We start from the raw sequence: 17,820 nt of genomic DNA on the forward strand, positions 1-17,820 counted from the left end.
TGACCTGAACTTTTTCTCTTCCTGTGAAAGGGGAGGAAGGATTAATCAGCTAAAAAGTTACCCCAGGATAGTACCCTTCAAGTACTGTGTACAGTGCTGAGAAGAGGGGTGGGGCACATTGTGGCAGCTAAAAGAAGATGTGATGTCACCGAAAAGACAGCAGAGACCTGGGCTGAGGAGGAAGAGTGGATAACAGGTAGCATATGAGGCAATGGAAGACTGGCCAAATCCCAGAGTGGAGTTGAGCTGCTTCTGCCTTTCCAACGACTTTCTTCCCCTGCTCCAGCAGCGGCATCTCACTGGCTTTGTCTACACTAGGAAACTGCGTGTAGATAGAAAATACGTTACCTAAGCCCTTGGTTACACACCAACTTTGTACCACATTACCTGTGCTGATGTATTTAAAGTGGAATGACTCCCCTGGTGGGGATACAGCTATACAGGTGTAAAGGTGCCTTATACTGATATAGTTATCCCCAAACAGGAAGTGGGGGATTAAGCTATACCGTTAATATGCACCATACCGGTATATGTGCATACACACTCAGAACTGTACAAATATAACTCCTTCGGTAAAAAAATCACACCCCTTACTGACATAGTTATACTGGTACAAAACCTGTGTGTGGACCAGGCCAAATACATTTTAATTAACACATTGTTAATCACCATTTAGCACCTATTAAAGATGAAAAACAGTTGGATTTAAAAACTTGTGATATGGTCATGTTAAGAAAGGGTTGACTATGACCAATTAGCGTGTTTTAAACAACTGCTTTTATCTATGCCAGAGCTATGTCTACATTGGAAAGAAGGTGTATTTTTAACGTATTAACTAATGTGTTAAAATCCCAATGTAGACATGCCCCTTGGCAAGCCTAGGGTAGGATAAAATAGATTTACAATATTAAATAGTTTACAAAAAAGGGGGAGCCAAGGTCTCTGCCTTGAACATCTTACAATATATATAGGCTGTACGCAAATGGATAGACAGGATGCAATGAAAGGAAATGACTGAGGAAGGAGTGATATTCAGAATACATCTAGTTAATTCCTGCTCCCCTTCTTCTCTCTCTGTAAGGCCATCTATAGATAGCAAAACTTTCCAGTTACAGTCAGGAGTTGTTATTTCCATTGGAAAATCAACCCATGTTTGACAGGGTAGACCCAGTTATACATGAACATTGGGTGAGTTGCAAAGGCCAATTCCCTGCCCTCCTGGGGACAGATAATGGTATTCAGGCAGTTGGGTAGACAGTTCAGAGATGGCAGTTGGATCCAGTTCTGCTTGGCCTTGCTGTTAGGCTGTTCCACACACATCTATTGTGCAAGGAAACCAACTGTGTCAAAGCTTTCAAGGCAGGCTGCTTTGATGCAGTCTGCAAAAGCTCTCAGTGGTGGACTCTTTGCTTTAGCCATGTGGGTTCAGGATTCACAGCTAACTAGGCTGTGAGGTGTGCTTAGATACATGTCAGCCAAGTAGGAGAGAGGCTTGGCACACAGCAGGAGGTGCCTGAGATAAAATTCCATGAGGATCTTTTTTCTGCCTTCTGTTCAGCCAAGGAAAGGGCTTTTCTTCCTCCCCATGCTGGTACTGCGCCTCCTGGGGAAGTGCTCCCAAGCTCTCTTTCCCCAGCTTTTGCTGGTGCCACCAGTCCTTGAGTGGGGAAGGGTATCCAGGGATGCCCTCCTCCCACTGCTGCAGCTGGATGAGAAGAGGGGGCTCCTCCACTTGTGATTGGGAAGAAAAATGTTTCAGTGACATGGTCTCTACCTTTTAAAGCCTTAAATTTAGATTTGAAGCATTGTCACAATATGCCAGGATTCTCCTATTGCTCCTTCTGTTAACAGGTGCTGGAACTCTGCAAGGAGCAGCATGTTCACTGCTGCTGACTCACTGGGGCAATGTGGCTTATTTGACTCCACCCTGAATGTAAGAGAGGTGAGAGTACCTCCCTGACAGAAGGACTTAGGACAGTCAGATCTGGTCTGGTGGTACCCTAGGGATTAATGTTATGGTGGAGTTAAAACCAGACCCCTGCATGAGTGAAGTTTTGTCTCTCTGGTGAGTATGGAGCTCGGTGGAGATTCCAGCAGACATCAGTAGTACCCCTTTATGGAGAGAAAGTTCTTATGTGAAATGTCTAGTGTATATATAAATAAGGCAAAGGAGCGTAAAGAATATCACTAATGACTGTCTCAGTCATTAGTAAATGTCAGCATGTTGTTGTGGGTGAGGTAATATCTTTTATTGGACCAAATTCTGCATGCGAGAGAGACAACTTTTTGAGCTACACAGAGCTCTTCTTCAGCAACAGAAGTTGGTCCAATAAAAGATATTACCTTAGCCATCCTGTCTCTCTAATATCCTGGGACCGACATGGCTACAACTACATTGTATATAGCATTTTGTGGTGATATTTATCTGACCTTACTTTTAACCAGCAAGAATGTGCTAGAAGATAAGAGAATAAGGAAATATTAACATGGAGTAAGGGGGAAAAATCAATGGGGATGTTGTGAAGGCCAAGATTATAACAGGGTTCAAAAAAGAACTAGCTAAGTTCTTGGAGGATAGGTCCACCAATGGCTATCAGCCAGGATGGGCAGGGATGCAACCCCATGCTCTGAAGTGTCCCTGGCCTCTGTTTGACCAGAAGTTGGGAATGGGGAACAGGAGATAGATCACTTGATGATTACCCTGTTCTGTTCATTCCCTCTGAAGCACCTGGCATAGACCACTGTCAGGATACGGGATACTGGGCTAGGTCGAACATTGGTCTGACCCAGTATGGTCATTCTTATGTTTCTTATGGGATTATGCACATGGTTAAGTGCTCTGCAGGATTGAGGCCCAGGTTTCTGCTTCCTATGTGCCTCTTTAGAAAGAGTCAGTGGATATACTCCCATTGACTTCATTGGGCATTGAATCAATTATGGGCCTCTTTCTCCACTGCTATGCACTGTGGATATTACTTACACCTGTTCAGAGTGGCAAGTGAGTGTCAGAAGTGACTGTGATGCTTTGGTATTAGTTTACACTCACTTTGCAGAGATGTTAATAACTATACAAGGTGCCGGGCAGTGGAGAATTAGAAACTTTGTGTATAATGAAAACGTGCTGATAAAATCTTCATAAGCAGAGGCCATGGAAAAATGGAGTTCAGTAACTGTGCAGGTGCATATTCTCTGAAAGAAATACAGTATTTCATTTGCTGTTTAAAAAAAAATCAAAGGGATGTTTAAAGAAAGAAGTTATTTTTAGATGACAGAAAAATAATATTCATGTTTCACATTTTCATTTTTCTGGCTCTCATGCTGACAATGAGTTAGTTACCTGCTTATTATATATGGAATATTTCAGTCAGGTCATTTGTTATTGAAATAGTTACCCAAATGACTTACATTAATCAGTATGTACAAAAAATATGCAATTTTATGTATGAAATATCTACAGGAAAATTAAGCACATAAATAAAACTAAAAAAATTAATCCTGTAGTTATTGATTCATATTTACTGGAGGTCGCTTTCAGATCTCAGAATACTGCAAAAAAGATTTAGCATGAACCATTTCTTTACAAACTGTAGGGTTTTTTTCCATTTTATTTATAACTGTTTTGTCTACTTCCTTTATTTTTATATTTAAGTAACGCAAATGATATGGTTTGCTTTTGATAGTCTATCTTTAAATACCAAAATATGAGAGTAGTAGTCTTTCTTTTGATGTAATCTTTATGGCTATTCCAAGAAATTTTCATTTTATTGTAATTTTTCATTTGCTTTTTGTAATTTTTTAATCTTAGCACAAGGTATCTCTTTCTAAGAAATTATCTAGTGAGTGTTTGTACCTCTAGCCTTGTTACCTGTGGATAAGATTTGTAATGCTTTTATATTTTGTTAAGTAACTAACACAGGTCTAGCTATCTCTCTACATATATGAATATGTAGGCCATACATATATTAATAAAACTAATTATATATTCCATCCTTGCAAAACTGTCATGAACGTTTACCAGCTGAGGCACAAAATCTACTTCTTTGCCCTGTACCATAATGACAACGGAGGAAAAAAGATTGACTAGCCTGTAAAAATGATTTGTTCTGGGTGAACAGAATTTTGCATGGCTGTTACACTTCATGTGAGTTGTCAAAGGAGCACCTTTGGTATATTTGTAGATAGAGTATAGCCTTGCCACTCCATTCAAGTATCAGAGGGGTAGCCGTGTTGGTCTGTATCCACAAAAAGAATGAGGTGTCCGGTGGCACCTTAAAGATGAACCGATTTATTTGGGCATAAGCTTTCGTGGGTAAAAAACCCACTTCTTCAGATGCATGGAGTGAAAATTACAGATACAGGCACATGAAGAAAAGGGAGTTACCTTACAAGTGGGGAACCAATGTTGAAGGCCAATTTAGTCAGGGTGGATGTGGTCCACTCCCAATAATTGATGACGAGGTGTCAATACCAAGAGAGGGAAAATTGCTTTTGTAGTGAGCCAGCCACTCCCAGTAACCCCATCAATTTGGGCTTGAATAGTGCCTGGGAGTGGCTGGCTCACTAGAAAAGCAATTTCCCCTCTCCTAGTTTTGACACCTCCTCATCAATTACTGGGAGTGGACTACATCCACCCTGACTAAACTGGTCTTCAATATTGGTTCTCCACTCGTAAGGTAACTCCCTTCTCTTCATGTGACAATATATATTTATGCTTGTATCTGTAATTTTCACTCCATGCATCTGAAGAAGTGGGTTTTTTACCCATGAAAACTTACGCCCAAATAAATCTGTTAGTCTTTAAGGTGTCACCGGACCACTCCATTCAAGCTACAATGGAGATCCAAAAAGGAGTTAGTTCCCTCTATGTAATTGCCTGTGGATGGCAGTCCAATCTGTAGCACAAACTTGTTCTCTATTATTTATTTGATTTACTTTTTAATAAAAAATAGTAGCTAAATCACAAACACACTGACCATTTGTCAGCCTTAACCCTCAGAAACTTCAGGATTGCTGTGGAGACAGTTTATTTTTAAAGGAAATTTGAAAGGTAACTTCTTAGTGGGGCAATGTTTAGTCATCACTGATCCTTCAGACACTATGCAGACTTTCTTTGGCATGCAGTTTGATTAAGAATAGCAGTGCCATGAAAAGTAATTTCAAAACAAGAATTGCTCTCTGTTGTCACTGGAAGTACTAATTATTAAACATTTGTTTTTTGTAGGAGTTCTCTGGAATCTATCCTCGTGTGATGCACTGAAAATGCCAATCATCCAGGATGCCCTTGCAGTGTTGACTAATGCAGTGATCATCCCTCACTCGGGATGGGACAACTCGCCCCTCCAGGATGATCACAAAATACAGCTCCATTCATCACAGGTGCTGCGCAATGCCACTGGGTGCCTAAGGTCAGTCAGCTGAATCATTCTATTTTTATCTTGAATTTTCATTCCCAACATCCCAAATATTTTAAACTTGGTTTGCATTTCAGCAGGGAAGATGACTTTTCATATGGTAGTCCTTAAATCTTGAAATGAATTCCATAGAGAAGCTTTAAGCCATTCAAGAGCAATCTGTACACATTTTTAAATAGTTTTAACCGATCCCCTGCACCAGAGCATGTTGCAGATGTTTTTCTACTACTTGTAGATTGTCTCATTCCCCAGTTGCTTAAATGGTGTCAATATGTTCTCATTATCACTCCAACTTAATTAGTGTACAAAGTAACACAGACGCTTACAGAAAGGAATATTTGGATGCCTTCTGGGTTCCAAATGCCATTAAATGTAATGTGATTGTATAAAGCAGCTGGGGTTTTTTATGCAAGAAAGAGTGATGAAAAAAGATGTGTAAAAATAAACCAGCCCATTTAATATTATGGAACCGAAATACACAAACTGTTCCATAACAGGTATCTGCAACCCTTGAATATCTGTTGTTAATTTGTGAAGTTGATGTAGGGAAAAGGGTAGCAAGATCACGAACTGTTTCTTCCATGACAAATTTATATCAAGGGATTAAGTCAGAAACTCCTGAGTTCTAGTGTTGTTTCTTGCACTGATTTGTTTACTTTTGGCAGGTTCCACAACCTCTGTGTATCAATTTCTCCCTCTCTGTATAATTGAGATAATATTTATCTACCTCACAGAGTTATTCTGAAGATTAGTTAGTTAATGTTTGTGAATCACTCTGCAGAAATAATGTGCTATATAAATACTATGTATTATTGGTATTATTGTAATTGTAACTGTCCGTGTAGCTCCAAATGTTGGTATATGGTTAGACTTGCAATTAGGTGGGGTGTTTTGCTAGTTGCTCCATTACCTATCTGTCATGATCGATGAGGTGAGTTGCTTGGTTGGTTTCCGGTGAGTTATCTCATCCTTGGAAATAGCATCAGAAGTTCTGTGGAAAAATAATACAGTGTTTGCTTGACTAATGTTATGATGCTATTACAAGAACAACTGGTAATACTTCATAAATGTCTGCTGATATTGAACTTAAAACTGCAGCATGTAATGGCTACGTGAGGTGTCATAATAAAAAGGGAAGGGTAAAACCTTCAAAATCCCTCCTGGCCAGAGGAAAAACCCTTTCACCTGTAAAGGGTTAAGAAGCTAGGATAACCTCACTGGCACCTGACCAAAATGACCAATGAGGAGACAAGATACTTTCAAAAGCTGGGCGGAGCGAGAAACAAAGCCTCTCTCTCTCTGTCTGTGTGATGCTTTTGCCAGGGACAGAACAGGAATGGAGTCTTAGAACTTAGTAAGTGATCTAGCTAGAGATGCGTTAGATTATGATTTCTTTAAATGGCTGAGAAAATAAGCTGTGCTGGAGGGAAGGGATATTCCTGTTTTTGTGTCTTTTTGTAACTTTAGGTTTTGCCTAGAGGATTCTCTATGTTCTGATTCTAATTGCCCTGTAAGGTATTTACCATCCTGATTTTACAGAGGTGATTCTTTTTACTTTTTCTTCTATTGAAATTCTTCTTTTAAGAAACTGATTGCTTTTTCATTGTTCTTAAGATCCAAAGGTTTGGGTCTGTGTTCACCTATGCAAATTGGTGAGGATTTTTATTAAACCTTCCCCAGAAAGGGGGGGGTAACATTTGGGAGGATTTTTTGGGGGGAAGAAGTTTCCAAATGGACTCTTTCCTAATAATACCGATTAGATGTTTGGTGGTGGCAGCGAAAGTCGAAGGGCAAAAGGTAAAATAGTTTGTACCTTGGGGAAGTTTTAACCTAAGCTGGTAAAAATAAGCTCATGATGTTTTCATGCAGGTCCCCACATCTCTACCCTAAAGTTCAGAGTGGGGAAGGAATCTTGACAGGAGGTATTTTGGAATGCCTTAAGTATGTTAGGTATTTGCACTCTTCTGATTTTGAAAGGAGTTTGATGATATATCTTGGACTTGTGTTCATGTTTCGAGGCACTAGAGAGTAGAATCTCATGGAAATGTGTGATTTCCTACTACTGTGAAAGAAGTACCCATGATATCCCTGCCACGTTATCTGGAAAGAGTTGGAGTGATTGTGGGTACCAGTTGTGATGTATCTGCTTCTATTCTAGTAGCAGCCTTGATGGTATCTCTGCTCTTTGTTCCCTCTCTAAATTCACCTTTTCCTGCTTCACTTTTTATCAGTTAGTGCAGGGGTGGGCAAACTTTTTGGCCCAAGGGTCACATCTGGGTTGGGAAATTGCATGCAGGGCCATGACTGTAGGGCTGGGGCAGGGTGTTGGGGTGCAGAAGGGAGTGCTTGGTGTGGGAGGGGGTGCGGTGTGCAGGAAGGTGCTCAGAGCAAGGGGTTGGGGCACAGGAGGGGTGCAGGGTATATGAGGGGGCTCAGGGCAGGGGGTTGGGGTGCAGGATGGGTGGTTAGAATCATAGAATATCAGGGTTGGAAGGGACCCCTGAAGGTCATCTAGTCCAACCCCCTGCTCGAAGCAGGACCAATTCCCAGTTAAATCATGCCAGCCAGGGCTTTGTCAAGCCTGACCTTAAAAACCTCCAAGGAAGGAGATTCTACCACCTCCCTAGGTAACGCATTCCAGTGTTTCACCACCCTCTTAGTGAAAAAGTTTTTCCTAATATCCAATCTAAACCTCCCCCACTGCAACTTGAGACCATTACTCCTCGTTCTGTCATCTGCTACCATTGAGAATAGTCTAGAGCCATCCTCTTTGGAACCCCCTTTCAGGTAGTTGAAAGCAGCTATCAAATCCCCCCTCATTCTTCTCTTCCGCAGGCTAAACAATCCCAGCTCCCTCAGCCTCTCCTCATAAGTCATGTGTTCTAGACCCCTAATCATTTTTGTTGCCCTTTGCTGGACTCTCTCCAATTTATCCACATCCTTCTTGTAGTGTGGGGCCCAAAACTGGACACAGTACTCCAGATGAGGCCTCACCAATGTCGAATAGAGGGGAATGATCACGTCCCTCGATCTGCTCGCTATGCCCCTACTTATACATCCCAAAATGCCATTGGCCTTCTTGGCAACAAGGGCACACTGCTGACTCATATCCAGCTTCTCGCCACTGTCACCCCTAGGTCCTTTTCCGCAGAACTGCTGCCTAGCCATTCGGTCCCTAGTCTGTAGCGGTGCATTGGATTCTTCCATCCTAAGTGCAGGACCCTGCACTTATCCTTATTGAACCTCATCAGATTTCTTTTGGCCCAATCCTCCAATTTGTCTAGGTTCTTCTGTATCCTATCCCTCCCCTCCAGCGTATCTACCACTCCTCCCAGTTTATTCAAAGATAATGGCCAATGGCTCTGCAATCACAGCCGCCAATTCCTTCAGCACTCTTGGATGCAACTCGTCCGGCCCCATGGACTTGTGCACGTCCAGCTTTTCTAAATAGTCCCTAACCACCTCTATCTCCACAGAGGGCTGACCATCTCTTCCCCATTTTGTGATGCCCAGCGCAGCAGTCTGGGAGCTGACCTTGTTAGTGAAAACAGAGGCAAAAAAAGCATTGAGTACATTAGCTTTTTCCACATCCTCTGTCACTAGGTTGCCTCCCTCATTCAGTAAGGGGCCCACACTTTCCTTGGCTTTCTTCTTGTTGCCAACATACCTGAAAAAACCCTTCTTGTTACTCTTGACATCTCTCGCTAGCTGCAGCTCCAGGTGTGATTTGGCCCTCCTGATTTCATTCCTACATGCCCGAGCAATATTTTTATACTCTTCCCTGGTCATATGTCCAACCTTCCACTTCTTGTAAGCTTCTTTTTTATGTTTAAGATCCGCTAGGATTTCACCATTAAGCCAAGCTGGTCGCCTGCCATATTTACTATTCTTTCGACTCATTGGGATGGTTTGTCCCTGTAACCTCAACAGGCATTCCTTGAAATACGGCCAGCTCTCCTGGACTCCTTTCCCCTTCAAATTAGTCCCCCAGGGGATCCTGGCCATCCGTTCCCTGAGGGAGTCGAAGTCTGCTTTCCTGAAGTCCAGGGTCCGTATCCTGCTGCTTACCTTTCTTCCCTGCGTCAGGATCCTGAACTCAACCAACTCATGGTCACTGCCTCCCAGATTCCCATCCACTTTTGCTTCCCCCACTAATTCTACCCGGTTTGTGAGCAGCAGGTCAAGAAAAGCGCCCCCCCTAGTTGGCTCCTCTAGCACTTGCGCCAGGAAATTGTCCCCTACGCTTTCCAAAAACTTCCTGGATTGTCTATGCAACACTGTATTGCTCTCCCAGCAGATATCAGGAAAATTAAAGTCACCCATGAGAATCAGGGCATGCGATCTAGTAGCTTCCGTGAGCTGCCGGAAGAAAGCCTCATCTACCTCATCCCCCTGGTCCGGTTACAGCAGGAGGCTCAGGTTGGGGGTGAAGAAAGGGTGTGGCAGAGGGCTCAGGACAGGGGGTTGGGGTGCAGGGTGCAGAAGGGGTTCAGGGTGTGGGCTCCGGCCCGGCGTCGCTTACCTTGAGTGTCTCCGGGGTGGCAGTGGCACGTAGTTGGGCTAAGGCAGGCTCCCTGCCTGCCCTGGCCCTACACTGCTCCCGGAAGCAGCCTGAACCACGTCCCCGTGGCCCCTGGGAGAGTGGGGGGGGCAGAGGGCTCCACACGCTGCCCTCGCACCTCCCCCGAAGCTCCCTTTGGCTGCGGTTCCCCATTCCTGGCCAATGGGAGCAGTGGGGGGCGGTGCCTGCAGGAGAGGGCAGTGCACGGAGCCCTCTGCCCCCCCTCCCTCAGGGGCTGCAGGGATGTGGTGCCGGCTGCTTCCGTGAGCGGTACGGGGCCAGGGCAGGCAGGAACCCTGATTTAGCCCCTCGGCGCCATGGTGCTGGCAAATCCCGCGGGCTGGATACAAAGCCCTGATGGGCTGGTTATAGCCCATGGACCGTAGTTTGTCCACCCCTGAGTTAGTGGGATATGTAAGTGCAGACAAATTCACAGAGCTCTGTAACCAGAGCTGATCCAGAGAATAGAAGGGTGTGCTGTCTTCCAAGTGCTAAGATACAGGATGTAGCCCTGAGGTTGAAAAGGATCCTAAAGGGAGCAGGAAATAATCCCCTAATTATCCTTCATGTGGGAACAAATGATACCGGTAGATTCTCGCTGGAACATATCAAGGGAGACTATGCTAGGCTGGGGAAGACGCTTAAGGAAATTGAGGCTTAGGTGATCTTTAGTAGGATTCTGCCTGTTCCTAGAGAAGGGCAACAAAGGTGTGACAAGATTATGACTATCAACAGATGGCTTAGGCAGTGGTGCTATAAGGAGGGCTTTGGGATGTATGGCCACGGGGAGGCATTCATGGACAGACGACAGTTCTCTTGGGATGGACTTCATCTGAGTAAGGAAGGAAATAGAATTCTAGGATGGAGGCTGGCAAAACTGATTAAGGAGCTTTAAACGAGGAATTTGGGGGAGATGGTTAAGAGATGTCCAGATAATCTCCACGCTGGATTTTAGCATTGAGACGGAAGAAAACGAAGTAAGAAAGGATACAGCCGTGGGTAGGAGAATGGACATAAGGAGAAAAGGTAGTGTAGATACCAGTCTAATAGGTGATACTGGTGGTAGAATGTCTGTGCCCAATCGGGTAAAGAATGTGAACGAAGCCAAACAGCAAAAATTAAGATGTTTGTACACCAATGCGAGGAGCCTAGGTAACAAAATGGAGGAACTAGAGCTACTGGTGCAGGAAGTGAAACCAGATATTCTAGGGATAACAGAAACATGGTGGAATAGTCGTCATGACTGGGCTACAGGTATTGAAGGGTATGTGCTGTTTAGGAAAGACCGAAATAAAGGTAAAGGTGGTGGAGTAGCATTGTATATCAATGATGAGGTAGAATGTAAAGAAATAAGAAGCGATGGCATGGATAAGACAGAGTCCGTCTGGGCAAAAATCACTTGGGGAAGAAAACTACTAGAGCCTCCCATGTAATAGTGCTTGGGGTGTGCTACAGACCACCGGGATCTAATTTGGATATGGATAGAGCCCTCTTTAATGTTTTTAATGAAGTAAATACTAATGGGAATTGTGTGATCATGGGAGACTTTAACTTCCCAGATATAGACCAGAGGACAAGTGCTAGTAATAATAATAGGGCTCAGATTTTCCTAGATGCAATAGCTGATGGATTCCTTCATCAAGTAGTTGCTGAACCGACTAGAGGGGATGCCATTTTAGATTTGCTATTGGTGAGTAGTGAGGACCTCATAGAAGAAATGGTTGTAGGGGACAATCTTGGTTCAAGTGATCATGAGCTAATTCAGTTCAAACTGAACGGAAGGATAAACAAAAATAAATCTGCAACTTGGGTTTTTGATTTCAAAAGGGCTGACTTTCAAAAATTAAGGAAATTCGTTAGGGAAGTGGATTGGACTGAAGAATTTATGGATCTAAAGGCAGAGGAGGCCTGGGATTACTTTAACTCAAAGCTGCAGAAGCTATCGGAAGCCTGCATCCCAAGAAAGGGGAAAAAATTCACAGGCAGGAGTTGTAGACCAAGCTGGATGAGCAAGCATCTCAGAGAGGTGATTAAGAAAAAGCAGAAAACATACAGGGAGTGGAAGATGGGAGGGATCAGCAAGGAAAGCTACCTTATTGAGGTCAGAACATGTAGGGATAAAGTGAGACAGACTAAAAGTCAAGTAGATTTGGACCTTGCAAAGGGAATTAAAACCAACAGTAAAAGATTCTATAGCCATATAAATAAGAAGAAAACAAAGAAAGAAGAAGTGGGACCGCTAAACACTGAGGGTGGAGTGGAGGTTAAGGATAATCTAGGCATGGCCCAATATCTAAACAAATACTTTGCCTCAGTCTTTAATAAGGCTAATGAGGATCTTAGGGATAATGGTAGCATGACAAATGGGAATGAGGCTATGGAGGTAGATATTACCATATCTGAGGTAGAAGCAAAACTCGAACAGTTTAATGGGACTAAATCAGGGGGACCAGATAATCTTCATCCGAGAATATTAAAGGAGCTGGCATATGAAATTGCAAGCCCATTAGCAAGAATTTTTAATGAATCTGTAAACTCAGGGGTTGTAATGTGTGATTGGAGAATTACTAGCATGGTTCCTGTTTTTAAGAAAGGAACAAAAAGTGATCCAGGTAACTACAGGCCTGTTAGTTTGACATCTGTAGTATGCAAGGTCTTGGAAAAAACTTTGAAGGAGAAAGTAGTTAAGGACATTGAGGTCAATGGTAAATGGGACAAAATACAACATGGTTTTACAAAAGGTAGATCGTGCCAAACCAACCTGATCTCCTTCTTTGAGAAAGTAACAGATTTTTTAGACAAAGGAAACGCAGTGGATCTAATTTACCTAGATTTCAGTAAGGCGTTTGATATCGTGCCACATGGGGAATTATTAGTTAAATTGGAAAAGATGGGGATCAATATGAAAATTGAAAGGTGGATAAGGAATTGGTTAACAGGGAGACTACAGCGGGTCATACTGAAAGGTGAACTGTCAGGCTGGAGGGAGGTTACCAGTGGAGTTCCTCAGGGATCAGTTTTGGGACCAATCTTATTTAATCTTTTTATTACTGACCTCGGCACAAAAAGTGGGAGTGTGCTAATAAAGTTTGTGGATGATACAAAGCTGGGAGGTGTTGCCAATTTAGAGAGAGACCAGGATATCATACAGGAAGATCTGGATGGCCTTGTAAACTGGAGTAATAGTAATAGGATGAAATTTAATAGTGAGAAGTGTAAGGTCATGCATTTAGAGATTAATAACAAGAATTTTAGTTATAAGCTGGGGACGCATCAATGAGAAGTAACGGAGGAGGAGAAGGAGCTTGGAATATTGGTTGACCACAGGATGACTATGAGCTGCCAATGTAATATGGCTGTGAAAAAAGCTAATGCGGTCTTGGGGTCCATCGGGCGAGGTTTTTCCAGTAGGATAAGGAGGTTTTAGTACCATTATACAAGGCACTGGTGAGACCTCACCTGGAATACTGTGTGCAGTTCTGGTCTCCCATGTTTAAGAAGGATGAATTCAAACTGGAACAGGTACAGAGAAGGGCTACTAGGATGATCTGAGGAATGGAAAACCTGTCTTATGAAAGGAGACACAAGGAGCTTGGCTTGTTTAGCCTAACCAAAAGAAGGTTGAGGGGAGATGTGATTGCTCTCTATAAATATATCAGAGGGATAAATACCGGAGAGGGAGAGGAATAATTTAAGCTTAGTACCAATGTGGACACAAGAATAAATGGATACAAACTGGTCATCGGGAAGTTTAGACTTGAAATTAGACAAAGGTTTCTAACCATCAGAGGAGTGAAGTTTTGGAATAGCCTTCCAAGGGAAGCTGTGGGGGCAAAAGACCTATCTGGCTTTAAGATTAAACTTGATAAGTTTATGGAGGAGATGGTATGATGGGATAACATGATTTTGGCAATTAATTGATCTTTAACTCTTCATGGTAAATATGCCCAGTGGCCTGTGATGGGATGTTAGATGGGGTGGGATCTGAGTTACTACAGAGAATTCTTTCCTGGGTATCTGGCTGGTGAATCTTGCCCATATTCTCAGGGTTCAGCTGATCGCCATATTTGGAGTCGGGAAGGAATTTTCCTCCAGGGCAGATTGGAAGAAGCCCTGGAGGTTTTTCGCCTTCCTCTGTAGCATGGGGCACGGGTCACTTGCTGGAGGATTCTCTGCTTCTTGAAGTCTTTAAACCATGATTTGAGGACTTCAATAGCTCAGACATAGGTGAGAGGATTATCGCAGGAGTGGGTGGGTGAGATTTTGTGGCCTGCATTGTGCAGGAAGTCAGGCTAGATGATCATAATGGTCCCTTCTGACCTTAATATCTGTGAATCTATGAATACCGCCTTCTCAGATAAACTGTGCAGATATTAATCTAGAGGCACAGAACATTCAGAGGGCATTAAACTCTTTATGCTTCAGACCAGCAAGAAATTTCCATTTTACCTTTCACAAGTTGCTGTTGTAAACCTGTCACACTGAGGAACGTTGAGCATCATGTAATGTGAAGGGCAGAAATGTCCCACTAACCACTTAATGTATCTTGGAATGATGTCCTCTGAGCTATTTTTGTGTCTTAGGTGATAGGGTCCTATTGGGCATTTAAAAATATATGTATATTTTAAAAATAAAATCATCTGTACCTTGTAAGTTTATCTATGAAAGGGCTGCCCATTTCCTGCTTTCCATTAATCTCTCTGTCTCTGTGTTTTGTGAGATTGTAGAATGAGAGAAGCAGCATAATGTCTTTGAGAAAAAGTCTACAATGCTTTGAGCCTTCGAGGACCTGACAGCATACCGCATCCAATGCCTAGTTTAAACAATTTGTTATACTGTATTTTAAGTGCTCCCACTCAACGTTAAACGTTATGATTACTTTTTCTTATTTATGACTAGATGCATGTACCCTCTGGTGCACATTTGTGATAACCTGTGGGTCTCACAAAGAAAGGCAGATAATATTTAAGGCAAGGTGATATAATCGCTTCCAGGTTGAGCCTGTTTATGCATATCCATTTGGTTTCAAATATGTACCCTTATGGAAAGCACATTATCTTTTTCTTTGAGACTTCCACTTTCTTATTAGAGACAAGACTTCCTCTTCTGCCCTCTCATCTTCAGTTTTGCTTCTTTTCCTTAACTAGGACTCTTTTAATTCTCTTGTGAGGGAGCAGTGTTGGCAGCTAGCACCGGTAGATATGAAGCACTTACGATTTTCACGGATATATCTTAGAAAAATATTTTCTGAATCCGTTTTCTTCTTTAAAATGTGCGTTTGAATGTTTCCAAATGTATAATACTGATGGCCCTTTGAGCACAAACAGGCTGAGATATGCAAAGTTTAATGCTTTTTTAAAGCTATAGCTTCAGTGTTTACTTGCTTATATGATATTTTTGGAGTTGGGAGGTTTAAATAAAGAGAGATGTGAGAGAAGCTGTAGTGCAGCAGCTGCCTGGACATTCTGCTGATGGTTACCCTACAATGACTTATAGTATCATCGCTAGATCTTTGCTTTGTATTCTAAAGTTGCATGGGCTTACTCCGACAACGCTCTCTCTCACAGGTGTAGTCCAGTTGAAGCCAGTGTGTCTATTCATGTGAATGAGGGCTGCAGAATCAAGCCTTATTTTGAGTTGTTGAGTTTATGTCTTGCTGAGTGGAGAGCTGTTTATTAAGTGTAGTGCTTACGTTTTTGTGACATGAAAAAAGCCAGTAATTTTGTAACCACACTAGTGCTATTAGTTTCATATAACTTGGGTATTTTGAAATTATTTAGAACATTAAAAGCTGGAAGAACAAAATAGCACCCATTATTCCTCATTCCAATATAAATATTCATCTTTCATAACATTTTGAGGTATCGCATATGACATATTAAATGGTAACTCCCGATTAACTTGTCTCTCCAGTACGGTGCCAGGAACTTAGCACATGTAGCTCTGTGAAATGTAGCCAGTTTCAGTTCTTGTGTGTTTCAACTAAGACTGATGATTTCTGTTCACATGTTTTTAAAATCCAGGATCTTTGTTTTATCATTTCTGGTTCATTTGAATCCATTTTAGAGAAGATGAACATCCAAATGAAAACTATGAGTTTTGTTAACTTTCAGATGTTGTGTATGGCTCATAATGGGTCATTTGAACCTTAAAGCCCTAATATGTGACTTTAACATGTCACGTTGTCATATATGTAACTATCGTGGTTGTTTATTTACAAAACCAAAACAAATCTAAAAACATCTGCAATCTTGAAAAAAATCACATTTATCCAGAGACCACAACATTTTTCAGTTTGTGTTTTGAGAAAAGGCTTTTGGTGCCAAAATTGTTTCACATGAAACTTGTCAAGTTTTCATTCATGACTGAGAACAAAATTAACAATTTCATGTGGTTGTGTTGCAAGACTTTTTAACGGTTCTAATTAACAGTACTGGTTACACTTTGTAGATGCTTATGTTGCTGTATACCCTTCTTTCTTTTATGTATCATTTGATTTTCTATCATACATAGAGGTTTCTTTCCTGAAAATGTACACGGTATTAAAGCATCAGTTTCTTTACAAACTTAATCAAGGACTTAAAACTTAAGAGGAGATAGTAGTTCAGGTACTTATCATATATAGGTCCCTATATATTCTGTGGCTGTCAAAATTGCCCCAGTAATGTCTTTCAGAATCTAATCTTTCAATCAAAAAATAAAATAAAGTAAAATAAAATAAAATAAAAAGGCTCTAGCCTGCACATTAGCAAAGAAAGGAACGTTTGAAAAAAGTGAGCTAAACATAAACTGATCCAGTGGTTTCTGGCTGGATTTACAGATGGCCTAAAGAAATAGCTCTCAATGAGCTATTAACTGTACAGTATAATGGTGAGAGTTTAAATGTCCATATTCTTAACTGTTTCACTGAAGGTGATTGCAGCTGAAACATTCAGCAAATGTGAATATCCCAAAATAATAATCTTCCTCCAATGTCAGACGCTCCAATTGCTTTCTACCTTCAGGAACTTCCATGATGCAGTATAGAATTTCAATATGAAAATCTGCTGCAGACTGACAATGAAAAATATGAGGACAGCATAAAATAAATAACAACAATTGTACTATTCATCTTCATATTTCTCTCCCAAAGAAATTTCAGTTTTTAATGTAAATGAAGGGGGTATAGACTTTGTAGTCTGCCACACCAGAGTGCCACAGAAACCAGGGGTTTGCCACAGGTCTTCTTTGCTGCAGATTGCATGGGCCCTTGATCATATATGACCCATAAAAGAAAGACAACTGTTGAGTCTCTGATCATGGTTTAAGAATACCTGTTTAGCTGAAAAAGTGTTCCCAAGTTTGCTGACAAGCACAAGCTCTGCAAGCTTGTGTGACTGTATAAAATGGAGCCAGCTATCTACATGGAGTGAAAGTAGCCTTTTCTACTGGTCATCTATGACTGTCCCATTTGCAAAGAAAGAGTCAAAGTTTCTCTTCAGCACAATGACAATATGTTGCAATTACTCTCATGGGGATGATGTTGGACTTTGTGAGCAAGTTCAGTGCTTTACTTGATTTACAAGAGCAGGGGTGGCCAGCCTGAGAAGGAGCCAGAATTTACCAATGTGCATTCCCAAAGAACCACAGTAATATGTCAGCAGCCCCCTATCAGCTCTCCCGCCACCCACTCCCAGCGCCTCCTGCCCACCAGCAGCCCCACAGCCCCCTCCCTCCCCACACCTCCCGATCAGCTGTTTTGTGGCATTCAGGAGGGTTTGGAGGGGAGGGGAAGGAGTGAGGACATGGCAGGCTCAGGGGAGGGGGCGGGAAGGGGTGGAGTGGAGTGGGGACCGGGCCTGTGGCAGA

General features: G+C 42.1%; 1 protein-coding gene across 4 annotated transcripts in view; it reads left to right on the forward strand.

The window, feature by feature from the left end:
• Positions 1-17,820, forward strand: part of CTNND2 (catenin delta 2) — a 1,186,471-nt gene that overhangs the window by 971,712 nt on the left and 196,939 nt on the right. For all 4 annotated transcript variants that reach the window (XM_073332332.2, XM_073332334.2, XM_073332335.2 and 1 more), the window contains one exon: positions 5,222-5,405. In XM_073332332.2, coding sequence (XP_073188433.2) covers positions 5,222-5,405 — 184 coding nt within the window. The remainder of the gene's footprint in view (positions 1-5,221; positions 5,406-17,820) is intronic.

This window comes from Lepidochelys kempii, chromosome 2 (assembly GCF_965140285.1).
Source record: "Lepidochelys kempii isolate rLepKem1 chromosome 2, rLepKem1.hap1, whole genome shotgun sequence".
NCBI classification, from domain to species: Eukaryota; Metazoa; Chordata; order Testudines; family Cheloniidae; genus Lepidochelys; species Lepidochelys kempii.